At 43.2% G+C, this 15290-nt stretch overlaps 1 protein-coding gene across 2 annotated transcripts in view; it reads right to left on the minus strand.

Moving 5' to 3' along the window:
- Positions 1–866: 866 nt before the first annotated feature.
- LOC112229340 (atrial natriuretic peptide receptor 1) overlaps positions 867–15290 on the minus strand; it is a 102350-nt gene continuing 87926 nt past the window's right edge. For both annotated transcript variants that reach the window (XM_042310093.1, XM_042310094.1), the window contains exons 13-22: positions 14824–14895; positions 13844–14003; positions 13032–13187; positions 8522–8690; positions 8127–8273; positions 7716–7839; positions 7341–7409; positions 2907–3081; positions 2664–2762; positions 867–2557 (exon numbers count right to left, since the gene is read on the minus strand). In XM_042310093.1, coding sequence (XP_042166027.1) covers positions 2406–2557; positions 2664–2762; positions 2907–3081; positions 7341–7409; positions 7716–7839; positions 8127–8273; positions 8522–8690; positions 13032–13187; positions 13844–14003; positions 14824–14895 — 1323 coding nt within the window. In that variant the 3' untranslated portion in view covers positions 867–2405. The remainder of the gene's footprint in view (positions 2558–2663; positions 2763–2906; positions 3082–7340; positions 7410–7715; positions 7840–8126; positions 8274–8521; positions 8691–13031; positions 13188–13843; positions 14004–14823; positions 14896–15290) is intronic.

Raw genomic sequence — 15290 nt, forward strand, 5'->3', positions numbered from 1 at the left:
CTCTAAAATGATTTGAGGTGGCTTATGGTAGAGAAATTAACATTAAATTCTCTGGCAACAGCTCTGGTGGAAATTCCTGCAGTCAGCATGCCAATTGCTTGCTCCCTCAAAACTTTAAACATCTGTGGCATTGTGTGACAAAACTGCACATTTTAGAGTGGCCTTTTATTGTCCCCAGCACAAGGTGCAACTCTAATGATCATGTTGTTTAATCAGCTTCATGACAGGCCACACCTGTCAGGTGGGTAGATTATCTTGGTAAAGGAGAAATGCGCACCAACAGGGATGTAAAGAAATGTGTGCACAAAATATGAGAGAAATAATATGTTTGTGTGTGTGGAAAATGTCGGGGATCTTTTATTTTAGCTCATGAAACATGGTACCAACACTATACATGTTGCGTTTATTTTTTTGTTCAGTGTATATATTTTTCAATGTACTGTGTATGTCATTTAGTAGGACTCCCATTCTGAAAATATTCACTTTTCCCCTCTGTAACAGAAGTGAAGAGCTAGACATCCTCATTCTTTTCTACCCTTGTGTGTGAAATATAAGGTATTTTGACATCATCTTGTAAGTAAAGGAAAAAGGATCATTAGAAAATATGAAACTCAAAATGAGTCTGGAATATAAGAACTTAATGTGAGAGGGCTAGCTGGTTATAAGTAACCATCTGTCTGTAAGTGACCAACTGTCTTATGTAACATATCATACTAAATGGAGTGTCTTGGATTTACGTATAGAATAAATCGAAATGCTCTGAGAACATATTGCGACAATATTAATTCACCCAGAAGTTGTCATTTATGGCCAAATCTAATTCTCCATTCTTCCTTGTCATCGCAGTTTATCTTGAGCAGACTAAAGCAATGAATTGTTTTTTTATGACCAAAAAGATTTTGAACAGTCCTGTTGAATACATATGTCCTGTTGAATGCTAATTCACAACTTAACAGCCATAAGTGTCCATTTGAGACATTTCACCAATGTCAATAAGATAATCACCACCATGCCAATTGCGGGCTACCTCCACTACTTCTTCCTAAAGCACATAGCCAAGCAGGCTGTAGAGCACACTTTGTGGACTGGTATTATTATGGGTAACTGAGCCTTGCACTATGAATCAGGTTTGAGGAGTTGAGGTAACTTTGGTCAACTCGGGATAAGTGGTGACACGAATATGGCTCTAGCCAGTAACATATCTATGGCAACGAATCCTTCAGAAGTAGCCTGCTCCCGGGCAGGCTAACTCGGGGCTTGTCCCACTTCTATTGAATGAAGTGTTTGAGCCGAAGGACCCATCAAATTCTTGTGTTAAAAATAGTAATAGTAATAACACATTTGAAACTTCACGTGCAGAAACACTCGTATGACTTAATACTATTTTTGTATCGTTAGGAGTGGGGAATCATGGGACTTGTGCATTGATAAGCACAAACAAACAAACACAATATGTGTAAAAAATATAAAAACCGTCTAGTTGCCCATTTCACACCATAGCCTGCTGAATTTGCAGGTAAATTGATTTTGGCAAAAATGTAAATGTGGCACTGACTCGCCCACGGATTGATGTTTCAGCATTGTCTCAATGAAGAGTTCGGAGTTCGACTAGCCATGTGCGACATGAACGCACAGTTCATGAAGTTAGGTAATTTCAGAAAAGCCTGAGTACATCTAGCTACATTCGTAGTATACTCCTCTGGTCTCCACTTGATTAATGTTCAATTATATAGATATAGAACAAACTGATATTGTGATACAGAACAAACACCACTGTGAAACAAATAGAATAAAGCCTGTGAAGGCTTCACATAACACTAAGGCCTCTACATGTTAGAGAACACCAAGTCAGTCACAAAGTGAAATAACCACAAATAACACATTGGACTACTCTCGTCACGATAAACAACAGGTCCAACAAGATTGTCCCAAAATGTTCGTTCTTGAAAGCGACAGTTACAACTCTTGAACACTGGGTGGAGATGTTCGCAAATGCCCATCGTCCTTGCCAATCGGAGGAGGTGGGGCCTCACCATTCGGCACACGGCGGTGTAACAGTGATAGCTTTCCTTTGGTTGGAGAGGTACAAGTCTAAAGCTGTCCATGGAAGGTCAACGTTGATAGCTTATGCACCATAGTAGGTCAATCTAGAGAGAGCGTTTCCACCTAAAGGAGCCAAGGAATGCCCTTGAAGAGCAGTGAGACTGAGTCGATGAGACTATCATTCTGGAGGAGGTTGTCAGGAGTATTTGTTTGTGGCTTATTTCTATTTCACCCCATTCCTATGTGTCTGTATGCATGTCTGTTCCTTTTACCTCAGTCCTCCCTTGCCTTACCTCTCTTTTCTACGGCATCTTTCCAATACTGTCTGTCTAATTCTCTCTCTCTCTCTCTTTCTCTCTCTACTAAGCCATGTTGTTGATGCTCTCCCCCAGTAGCCAGTAGGTCTTCATCCTCCCTTTGCCCTTCATCTCCACGTCTCCTCTCAGCTCCAGCTGGAAACAGTTGAAGTCATCCAGCACCGAGCGCGTGGCCTCCGACACGTGGATCTTCAGGGCTGAGGGATGAGAACATGACAGAAATTTGGTCATTTAAACCAGAGAAGGAATAGTGTTTGTCCTGATAGGTCATGGGATAGTAGATAAGAGGTTGGTCACTCTCACCCTCCCCATTGGACTCCATGCGAGAGGCTGTGTTGACTGTATCTCCAAACAAACAGAACCGAGGCATCTTCAGTCCTACGACGCCAGCACATACAGGGCCTGGAGAGAACACACAGACAAACTATTTCAATATTCCACAGACTCCAATGATTCCAGTGTCAGAAAAGCTCAATGAAGTGCATTTGTCCGAGAACAAATACAGTACTGCTTGAACTCTACAATCCTGCCCCCACCACTGCTCACCACTGTGGATGCCACTGCGCAGACGGAGCTGCTGAGCAGGTCGGTGGCGGATCCTGAAGGAGTGTACGGCCTCCAGCAGGGCCAGGGACATACGGGCGATCTCTCGGCCGTGCAGCTTGCCGTTCCTCACCGGCAGCCCAGACACCACCATGTACGCATCACCTATCGTTTCCACCTGAGGACGCCACAGAGAGAGCGAGACGGTCACACTGTCACTAGGGTTCTTAAAGGTACATTTTTCAACGTCATGTTTTGTCGTCTCCAGCACCACCCCAACATCAACATATATGAAAATGGTGCATTTCTATGTTTTGTAGTAAAAAAAGAGAGGAAGAAAAGTGTTTCCAATGACATCATCGGTGTGCATCGTGTGAGTAGGCATTGTCTACTAATTGGTTTATGATGTCATTCTCCACCCGGCACAGCCAGAAGAGGACTGGCCATCCCTCATAGCCTGGTTCCTCTCTAGGTTTCTTCCTAGGTTTTGGCCTTTCTAGGGAGTTTTTCCTAGCCACCGTGCTTCTACACCTGCATTGCTTCAAATCAAATCAAATCAAATTTTATTTGTCACATACACATGGTTAGCAGATGTTAATGCGAGTGTAGCGAAATGCTTGTGCTTCTAGTTCCGACAATGCAGTAATAACGAGCAAGTAATCTAACTAACAATTCCAAAAAAAAAAACTACTGTCTTATACACAGTGTAAGGGGATAAAGAATATGTACATAAGGATATATGAATGAGTGATGGTACAGAGCAGCATAGGCAAGATACAGTAGATGATATCGAGTACAGTATATACATATGAGATAAGTATGTAAACCAAGTGGCATAGTTAAAGTGGCTAGTGATACATGTATTACATAAGGATGCAGTCGATGATATAGAGTACAGTATCAACGTATGCATATGAGATGAACAATGTAGGGTAAGTAACATTATATAAGGTAGCATTGTTTAAAGTGGCTAGTGATATATTTACATAATTTCCCATCAATTCCCATGATTAAAGTGGCTGGAGTAGAGTCAGTGTCATTGACAGTGTGTTGGCAGTAGCCACTCAATGTTAGTGGTGGCTGTTTAACAGTCTGATGGCCTTGAGATAGAAGCTGTTTTTCAGTCTCTCGGTCCCAGCTTTGATGCACCTGTACTGACCTCGCCTTCTGGATGACAGCGGGGTGAACAGGCAGTGGCTCGGGTGGTTGATGTCCTTGATGATCTTTATGGCCTTCCTGTAGCATCGGGTGGTGTAGGTGTCCTGGAGGGCAGGTAGTTTGCCCCCGGTGATGCGTTGTGCAGACCTCACTACCCTCTGGAGAGCCTTACGGTTGAGGGCGGTGCAGTTGCCATACCAGGCGGTGATACAGCCCGCCAGGATGCTCTCGATTGTGCATCTGTAGAAGTTTGTGAGTGCTTTTGGTGACAAGCCGAATTTCTTCAGCCTCCTGAGGTTGAAGAGGCGCTGCTGCGCCTTCCTCACGATGCTGTCTGTGTGAGTGGACCAATTCAGTTTGTCTGTGATGTGTATGCCGAGGAACTTAAAACTTGCTACCCTCTCCACTACTGTTCCATCGATGTGGATGGGGGTGTTCCCTCTGCTGTTTCCTGAAGTCCACAATCATCTCCTTAGTTTTGTTGACGTTGGGTGTGAGGTTATTTTCCTGACACCACACTCCGAGGGCCCTCACCTCCTCCCTGTAGGCCGTCTCGTCGTTGTTGGTAATCAAGCCTACCACTGTTGTGTCGTCCGCAAACTTGATGATTGAGTTGGAGGCGTGCGTGGCCACGCAGTCGTGGGTGAACAGGGAGTACAGGGGGGCTCAGAACGCACCCTTGTGGGGCCCCAGTGTTGAGGATCAGCGGGGAGGAGATGTTGTTGCCTACCCTCACCACCTGGGGGCGGCCCGTCAGGAAGTCCAGTACCCAGTTGCACAGGGCGGGGTCGAGACCCAGGGTCTCGAGCTTGATGACGAGCTTGGAGGGTACTATGGTGTTGAATGCCGAGCTGTAGTCGATGAACAGCATTCTCACATAGGTATTCCTCTTGTCCAGATGGGTTAGGGCAGTGTGCAGTGTGGTTGAGATTGCATCGTCTGTGGACCTATTTGGGCGGTAAGCAAATTGGAGTGGGTCAAGGGTGTCAGGTAGGGTGGAGGTGATATGGTCCTTGACTAGTCTCTCAAAGCACTTCATGATGACGGATGTGAGTGCTACGGGCGGTAGTCGTTTAGCTCAGTTACCTTAGCTTTCTTGGGAACAGGAACAATGGTGGCCCTCTTGAAGCATGTGGGAACAGCAGACTGGTATAGGGATTGGTTGAATATGTCCGTAAACACACCGGCCAGCTGGTCTGCGCATGCTCTGAGGGCGCGGCTGGGGATGCCGTCTGGGCCTGCAGCCTTGCGAGGGTTAACACGTTTAAATGTCTTACTCACTTCGGCTGCAGTGAAGGAGAGACCGCATGTTTCCGTTGCAGGCCGTGTCAGTGGCACTGTATTGTCCTCAAAGCGGGCAAAAAAGTTATTTAGTCTGCCTGGGAGCAAGACATCCTGGTCCGTGACTGGGCTGGGTTTCTTCCTGTAGTCCGTGATTGACTGTAGACCCTGCCACATACCTCTTGTGTCTGAGCCGTTGAATTGAGATTCTACTTTGTCTCTGTACTGGCGCTTAGCTTGTTTGATAGCCTTGCGGAGGGAATAGCTGCACTGTTTGTATTCAGTCATGTTACCAGACACCTTGCCCTGATTAAAAGCAGTGGTTCGTGCCTTCAGTTTCACACGAATGCTGCCATCAATCCACGGTTTCTGGTTAGGGAATGTTTTAATCGTTGCTATGGGAACGACATCTTCAACGCACGTTCTAATGAACTCGCACACCGTATCAGCGTATTCGTCAATGTTGTTGTCTGACGCAATACGAAACATCTCCCAGTCCACGTGATGGAAGCAGTCTTGGAGTGTGGAGTCAGCTTGGTCGGACCAGCGTTGGACAGACCTCAGCGTGGGAGCTTCTTGTTTTAGTTTCTGTCTGTAGGCAGGGATCAACAAAATGGAGTCGTGGTCAGCTTTTCCGAAAGGGGGCGGGGCAGGGCCTTATATGCGTCGCGGAAGTTAGAGTAACAATGATCCAGGGTCTTTCCACCCCTGGTTGCGCAATCAATATGCTGATAAAATTTAGGGAGTCTTGTTTTCAGATTAGCCTTGTTAAAATCCCCAGCTACAATGAATGCAGCCTCCGGATAAATCGTTTCCAGTTTGCAGAGAGTTAAATAAAGTTCGTTCAGAGCCATCGATGTGTCTGCTTGGGGGGATATATACGGCTGTGATTATAATCGAAGAGAATTCTCTTGGTAGATAATGCGGTCTACATTTGATTGTGAGGAATTCTAAATCAGGTGAACAGAAGGATTTGAGTTCCTGTATGTTTCCTTCATCACACCATGTCACGTTGGCCATAAGGCATACGCCCCCGCCCGTCTTCTTACCAGAGAGATGTTTGTTTCTGTCGGCGCGATGCGTGGAGAAACCCGCTGGCTGCACCGCTTCGGATTGCGTCTCTCCAGTGAGCCATGTTTCCGTGAAGCAGAGAACGTTACAGTCTCTGATGTCCCTCTGGAATGCTACCCTTGCTCGGATTTCATCAACCTTGTTGTCAAGAGACTGGACATTGGCAAGAAGAATGCTGGGGAGTGGTGCACGATGTGCCCGTCTCCGGAGTCTGACCAGAAGACCGCTTCGTTTCCCTCTTTTTCTGAGTCGTTTTTTTTTTTTTGGTCGCTGCATGTGATCCACTCGGTTACACTGGTTGTAAGGCAGAACTCAGGATCCGCATCGCGAAAAACATATTCTTGGTCGTACTGATGGTGAGTTGACGCTGATCTTATATTCAGTAGTTCTTGTCGGCTGTATGTAAAGAAACCTAAGATGACCTGGGGTACTAGTGTAAGAAATAACACGTAAAAAACAAAAAACTGCATAGTTTCCTAGGAACGCGAAGCGAGGCGGCCATCTCTGTCGGCGCCAATGCTTGCTGCATTGGGTTTCTGTACAGCACTTTGATATATCAGCTGATGTAAAAAGGGCTATATAAATTAATTTGATTTAAATTTGATTAGAAATACATCTTAATTTACCTTTTTTACTACAAAACATAGAAAAGTGCCATTTTCACATATGTTGATGTTGGGGTGGTGCTGGAGATGATGAATTTGAAGTTGAAATTATTACAAATTTCCCTTTAAATATGTCCCTAACCCAGAGGTGGGTAAGTGTAGTACAGGAGGACCGCAGTGTGTCCAGGTCTTTGTGACATTCTAGCTCCAACACAGCTGATTCAACTAATGCTGAATCAGTTGTATTAATGCTGGACTGGAACAAAAGCTTGCACACCCTGTGACCATGTGTGAATAAACAAGGTTTGGACTCTGACTTCACCTTGTAAACGTCGAAGTTGTCGATGATGGCATCGAAACACGTGTAGAGGTCATTCAATAGGGTCACCACCTATGGGAAAACATGAAGATTATTAGCCCCTGCATAAAATATGTTTCCTTTCAGTAGAATAACAGTGAATTCATTTGCCGAGCAATATAAGGCATTTTCAATACAGTCAACTTCTGAAAAGTGCACATTGAACACAATTATGCTGAAATGGGGTGCAGTTCATCGGGCCCAACTCAAATATATTATTTTAATTTGCTCTGAAAATCGGCATACTCCACTTCTCATTCATGACAGCCCAAAGCCATTGCATATCAGGAGTAGACTGTACTGGCAAATTGCTGTTGACTACGTTCATTCTGGACTGACCTGCATGGGCGTGCTCTCTGCTGAGATGGCGGTGAAGCCCACGATGTCACTGAAGTAGATGGTGACTGAGTCAAAGGCCTCAGCCTGCACCGTCTCCCCTCTCTTCAACTGCTCCGCTACAGAGCTATGTAAGACACAGTGTTAATCAGAGTGAGTAGGCTGTGTGTGTGTGTGTGTGTGTGTGTGTGTGTGTGTGTGTGTGTGTGTGTGAGTGATTCAGTTTAATCACCAAATGATGTTTGGATTTATTCGTCCTCTGCAGAGTGGAGCCTCTGAGTATTTCTGTGTGGGGGTGTGTTTGTGTCATTTTTTTTGTCACAACTCAGTGGATACACTGCCTTCAAAATCATTGAGGACAACACAAAAAAGTTGAACTACATATTTCCATTGTGGTCCTCTTCATAGACTCACTGTGGAAGTATCTGGTAGAGCAGTGCCTCGGCCTTGCGTTTCTCTTCATGGTAAGCCTGTGTCCTTTCCTCCACCAGTTCTTCCAGGTTATTGGCGTACTGCTCCATACGAGACAACAGGTTGTCCAGGATATTAGACCCATAACCTCTGGGGAGGGAATGATGGAGAGGGGAGTAAAGGACAGGTAACACATTGGAGGGAGTATTGGAAGATAGTGGTCAGAGCAGTGCAAACCGGTTGTTGTGAGTATAAAAAGTCACTGGGGATAATAAATACATGCTTGTGTGTGGAGTGTTATTTTGAATGCAGAGGAAGGAAGATCTCTAAAGCGAGTGGATGGGTGAAAGTGCATGGCGTCAAGAGAGGTTTAAGCAGTGCGTACAGAAATAGAGTACCTGTTGTGTTTGCGCAGCAGCAGCTTGATGTGGTGGAACTCGGGCCTCTCGTTCACGTCCTCGCTCCAGCAGCGCTGCATGAGCTGGCCCACCTCTTCACTGTGGCTCTGGGGGCAGAGGGAGGGTCGCAGGTAGGGCCACTGGCCCAGGGCCACACGCTCTACAATCTCTGGTAGAGACAAAGAGGGAGGGAAGAAGAAAGGGGGATGTGCGAATTCATATAACCATTTTGTACTAAGGCACACATCAATTTCAGAGAGAGAACGAGAGATAGAGAAGCAGAGAGAGAGAGAGAGAGGTGGAGTTCAAGGGAGCTTCATTTAGAAAAGTTACACAGCCCTTGGACAGGCAAGCCTCTTTTCCTTTCACATAACAACACGACACGTTCAAATATTCCCAAGGTGACAGTAAAACCAGCCTCTTTCCCATGGTCAATAGTTTCAGAGACATAACTCTGTCATCTAATCTCTCCATCTCCTTCCTTTCTTCCCTCTCTCCGTTTCCTTTCTTTTCTGTTCCGAAGAAGGCGGGCGGCACTTGAAACGCAGCGCCATCCCAATAGACTTGAATATGGAAGAGGAAAGGCAATGCAGAATGAGGTTGAAAGAAATGATGTGTTCTGTTAAATGCGTCAATACTCAATACTGTATCTGGGTCACCTCCCGTGTTTACTCTATATCAGCTCTTCTTCATTTCATAAACCAACAATATTTCCACCCGGGGACCGGGCTCTTCCAGTGCTAATGGCCTGAACTCATTGTCCATCCCACCTCTCTCTTCTCATTTCATTTATTTTACTCTTATTTTTCGTTCCCAACTTCTGTCTCGTCTCTCACACATAAATGATATGACCCACCCACCTCTTCAATTCAATGTGTATATAACTGCCATAAGTGTGCTAGCTTAGCATATAGCGCTGCCTCCCTGAACCAGGGTCCCCTACCTCAGTGGTTCCCAATCTAGGGGGCGCACCCACCCCATAGGGGGCGGCAACATTTCGTAGGGGTGCACGGGTCCTTCCTTTTTAAAATATATATTTTTTAAATACACAATTAACGATTGATATAAACAATCTAAAATGACGCATACAACTTGTCTCTAAGACATTCATATGAAGCTGAGCTACGACCTAAAGTCGAGTAGTGAAAGAAATTGGAATTGGCTTAGGACGTTATCTTATACAATGTGTCACTGTCGCTATCAATTGATCTAATCACTTTCTGTAAAAGAGAATATGTATAATTAAATTAAGGGTTCATATAATTTATCATAATAAAACATATTCGGTAGCGGAATATCATTTTGGGAAATTGGGTCTAGACTTTATTTCCTTAAACATTATTATCATAATTATAATAATTATTGTTATTATTATTATCATTAAATAGCCTACCTAAAAGATGAGTCTTGTTAAACTACGAAGGAATTGCAGGAAAGCTTCAAAGAATACTTTTCCTAGGTCCCTCAAATGAAACAAAACCAAGCTGGCGGTGTATTGAAAATAGACAATCTCAATAATGAAAATGACAATGAAAATGTGAAACAGGGGGCCCTGGGGGAAAAGGTTGGGAACCCCTGCTCTACCTCACCAACACATGTGACCGTCCGTTCGACAACGTACCAACCGATTGAGCTATAGAAAATGGTACAGTATTTGAATGTACTTTCATAAAAGCATGCCTAGGCATTATTATTATTTTTTTTAAATTTCACCTTTATTTAACCAGGTAGGCTAGTTGAGAACATGTTCTCATTTACAACTGCGACCTGGACAAGATAAAGCAAAGCAGTTTGACACATACAACAACACAGAGTTACACATGGAATAAACAAACATACAGTCAATAATGCAGTAGAAAAAGTCTATATACAGTGTGTGCAAATGAAGGTAAAGGCAATAAATAGGCCATATATAGCAATTAAACACAGGAGTGATAGATGTGCAAGTAGAGATACTAGGGTGCAAAGGAGCAAAATAAATACATACATACAGTATGGGGATGAGGTAGTTGGATGGGCTATTTACAGATGGGCTATGTACAGGTGCAGTGATCTGTGAGCTGCTCTGACAACTGGTGCTTTAAGTTAGTGAGGGAGATATGAGTCTTCAGCTTCAGTGATTTTTGCAGTTCATTCCAGTCATTGGCAGCAGATAACTGGAAGGAAAGGTGGCCAGTGAGGAATTGGCTTTGGGGGTGACCAGTGAAATATACCTGCTGGAGCGCGTGCTACAGGTGGGTGCTGCTATGGTGACCAGTGAGCTGAGATAAGGTGGAGCTTTACCTAGCAGAGACTTGTAGATGACATGGAGCCAGTGGGTTTGGCAACGAGTATGAAGCAAGGGCCAGCCAACGAGAGCATATAGGTCGCAGTGGTGGGTAGTATATGGGGCTTTGGTGACAAAACGGATGGCATTTGATAGACTGCCTCCAATTTTCTGAGTAGAGTGTTGGAGGCTATTTTGTAAATGACATCGCCGAAGTCAAGGATTGGTAGGATAGTCAGTTTTACGAGGGTATGTTTGACAGCATGAGAGAAGGAGGCTTTGTTGCGAAATAGGAAGCTGATTCTAGATTTAATTTTGGATTGAGATGCTTAATGTGAGTCTGGAAGGAGAGTTTACAGTCTAACCAGACACCTAGGTACAGTGGGGCAAAAAGTATTTAGTCAGCCACCAATTGTGCAAGTTCTCCCACTTAAAAAGATGAGAGAGGCCTGTAATTTTCATCATAGGTACACTTCAACTATGACAGACAAAATGAGAGAAAAAAATCCAGAAAATCACATTGTAGGATTTTTAATGAATTTATTTGCAAATTATGGTGGAAAATAAGTATTTGGTCACCTACAAACAAGCAAGATTTCTGGCTCTCACAGACCTGTAACTTCTTCTTTAAGAGGCTCCTCTGTCCTCCACTCGTTACCTGTATTAATGGCACCTGTTTGAACTTCTTTTCAAAATGGTTTGTGTTCTACACAGAAGGTTATATAGTCCAGGTCTCTCTTGAAAAATTGTTTTTATCTCAATGAGACTAACCTAGATAAATAAAGGTCATATTTATTTGTACAATATTGTGCAATGAAACACTTTGTCTTTCCCAAAAATAATCAAAATAAAAGACGCCAACCTCATTCATTTTTATTTTATTTTCATTGTTCCAAGTGCCCATCCATATTTGTCTGTACTTTCATCTTTAACCCTAACCGTATTTACCTTGATATATATTCTTATATAATTGCAGTGCCTTCAGAAAGTATTCATACCCCTTGACTTATTCCACATTTAGTTGTGTTACAGCCTGAATTCAAAATGGATTAAATAGATTTTTTCCTCTCTCCCCATCTACAAAAAATACCCCATGTTTCTAGAAATGTTTGCATATTTATTGAAAAGGAAATACAGAAATAACTCATTTACATAAGTAAATGTCAATACTTTGTAGAAGCACCTTTGGCAGTGATTACAGCTGTGAGTATTTCTGGGTAAGTCTCTAAGAACTTCCCACACCTGGACTGTGCAACATTTTCCCATTATTGTTTTCAAAATTCTTCAAGCTCTGTCAAATTGGCTGTTGATCATTGCTAGACAACCATTTTCAGGTCTTTCTATAGATTTTCAAGCAGATTTAAGTCAAAACTGCAACTCGGCCACTCAGGAATATTCACAGTCTTCTTGGTAAGCAACTCCAGTGTAGATTTGGCCTTCTGTTTTAGGCTATTGTCCTGCTGAAAGGTGAATTAATCTCCCAGTATCTGGTAGAAAGCAGACTGAAGCAGGTTTTCTTACAGGATTTTGCCTGTGCTTAGCTCCATTTTGTTTCTTTTTTATCCTGAAAAACTCCCCAGTCATTAACAATTACAAGCATACCCATAACATGATGCAGCCACCACTATGCTTGAAAATATGGAGAGTGGTACTCAGTAATGTGTTGTATATGATTTGCCCAAAACATAACACATTGTATTTAGGACAAAAATGTAATTGCTTTGCCACATTTTTTGCAGTTATACTTTAGTGCCTTGTTTCAATTAAGCTTCCTTATTTTCATCTCGTCAATTAGGTTAGTATTGTGGAGTAACTACACTGTTATATGTTGTTGATCCATCTTCAGTGTTCTCCTATCGCAGCCATTACATTCTGTAACTATTTTAAAGTCACCACTGGCCTCATGGTAGACCCCCCCTTTGTTTTTACACTGCTGCTACTCGCTGTTTATTATTTATGCATAGTCACTTTACAAATTACCTCAACTAACCTATACCTGTGTATAGCCTCTTTATTGTTATGTCATTTTATTGTGTTACTTTTTGATGTAATTGTTTCAACTTTCAACTTTAGTTTAGTTAACTCTATTTCTTAAACTGATGTTGACGAAAATGATCCCCCGAAAGGGATCGGTGCGCCAAGAGGTTCAGAACTTGCAAGTAAGCATTTCGCGGTAAGGTTGAAAATACCTGTTGTATTCGGTGCATGTGACAAATAACACTTAATTTGATTTGACACACACACCTTTGGGGCTGAAGGTGTCCCCCTCAATGTGGAAGACCCCTCGGAGCAGGGCCAGCTCCTGCAGGATGATGCCGAAGCTGTAGATGTCCCCTTTCTGAGTGCCACATGGTGGGGGACACTCTGCCCTCAGCAGCTCTGGAGCTGCCCACAATTTCCCTGTAAAGGGGGATTGGAGAGAAAGAAAGAGGGAGGTAGAGTGGGAAAGTGGGAGAGAGAAGAGGTGGATACAGTTTCCTTTGTGGATACAGTTTGGATACAGTTTCCTTTGTTTTAACAGGGAAGACGTATTGAGACCTAGGTCTCTTTTTCAAATCCGCCTTGTAAAACACAACTTAAATACACAAAATATATATTTACACATTTAACGTGACATAAGAATAAAAGGCCATTTCAAGATGTATTATGAGTTTTCTTTAGCCAAAGATGTACTTAGAGAGAGAGAGAGAGAGAGACAGATTAACTGGGAGTTTTAATACCTACCTTTTCAATCTGCAACTAGTCAAGACTTTTTCAGCCAGGTGATTTGACTGTTGCGCCACATCAATGACATGTATTTCAATGTAGCCAGCAAGGGCTTTCTCTCAGGAAGGGACTTTGTTACACAACATTTAGACAGAAATCTATTGTGTAAAAACAAACAGCCAATTGTATCAGAAAATGGGCATGTTTGGTTTTTGAATAACAACAAAGGCAGGGAAATCACTTGGTTTGAGTTATTTAGAGTGTGTGTGTGTGTTTACTCATGGGTTCAAATCTGTGTGTCTTTGTCTACGTGTGAGTGTGAGTGTGTCTCTGCAGCTCAGGTAACTCACGGGCATAGTAGGCGTGTGTGTCCTCCATATTGGACTTTTCGCGGAAGCTGGCCAGCCCGTAGTCAGTAATCTTCAGAACAAAGCGACTGTCAACCACACAGTTAGAGGACTTCAGGTTACCATGGGAGACGATGACGCTGTTGTGAAGGAAGGCCATCCCCTAGAATCAAAGACAGTGTGATTCACAAGGTATGCAACCAGTGGATGACCCTGTGTAAAATGTTTCGGGAACTGTCACACATGCTTTAGGCCAACAAAATTGCATTTGCTGAACAATCTACAGTATGCATTGCAAGTCAATAACCAACAATTCTATACCCTCCCATTAACTTCCATTGAAGATGTGCATAGCTTCCTTTGCAAAGTACGGAGGTAGCCTTCTCACGACAGCTATCTCTGCTAGAATGCACAGTGAGGGGCATTAAATCGAGGCTAACTCAAGTAAAAGCCGTGAACTCGTCGTTCATCATTCTAACCAGGACACCAGGAGGTGTCAGACACCATCCGTCTACCCTTCGTTATAAGCATCGCACATGCCTGGCCGCATGCATCTACAAAGCCTGGACAATCCCAACTCCTGCTGCAGGCAATACACATGACGGGTTGGTTGGATCTGGTGTAATCCCAAACATCTTGTTGAAAATATATGATACAAATCAGCGTAAGAGCATGAAATAAAGTGAGAGGTAACATGCTTGGCATAACTTTTTGTATTGACAATTTAAAAAACCTGAAGAAGTATGATAGAATAAATATTATTTGAATATTTTCTACCTCTCCCCTAGCACAACGTTAGCCCCCATAATGTGAATATAACATTAAGTATCAGTACAATCAGTACATATATGCCCGTGACCCCGTTGGTTGAGAATCCTGGACCAATCGCAACTTAATCACAAACCTCCTCCTCTCTTTCCTCCTACAGTGTCTTATGTCTTTGTTTAAAACCTCTGAATGGAGGATGAAGGATGGAGAAACACCTTAACAATGTCGTTGATGAGAGAGTATCTGAACATCCAGTCCAAGGTGATGGTCTCGCTCTCCATAAGATCCTGCACAGCACATGAACATAAACATGACAATTTACACAGACACACACACAAATATTCAGAACATATTTCAAATCAGCCAGACATGAAAGTCACCCAGAGGTTAATAATCCCAGTCCACAATGCTAACATCAGAATATACATGACATGTCATACTCCTTTCACACAGGCTGTCGGTATTCAACACATGTAGCCTAGAGGATGAACCAACCATCTCAAGACCCAAGGGTTGTAATTGTAGGCTAGATGGTTCATGAATTCATTGTGAGAATGTGTGATGAGGGAGATAAGAGACCAATAGGGGTTTTGGTTAACAACGCTAAGGTTATATAAAGTTAAAGAATAGAATGGAATAATATAGAATAGAACAATTAGATCCTATAGGCTGTGTGAAGTAC

The sequence above is a fragment of the Oncorhynchus tshawytscha genome, linkage group LG31 (assembly GCF_018296145.1).
Source record: "Oncorhynchus tshawytscha isolate Ot180627B linkage group LG31, Otsh_v2.0, whole genome shotgun sequence".
Taxonomy (NCBI): domain Eukaryota; kingdom Metazoa; phylum Chordata; class Actinopteri; order Salmoniformes; family Salmonidae; genus Oncorhynchus; species Oncorhynchus tshawytscha.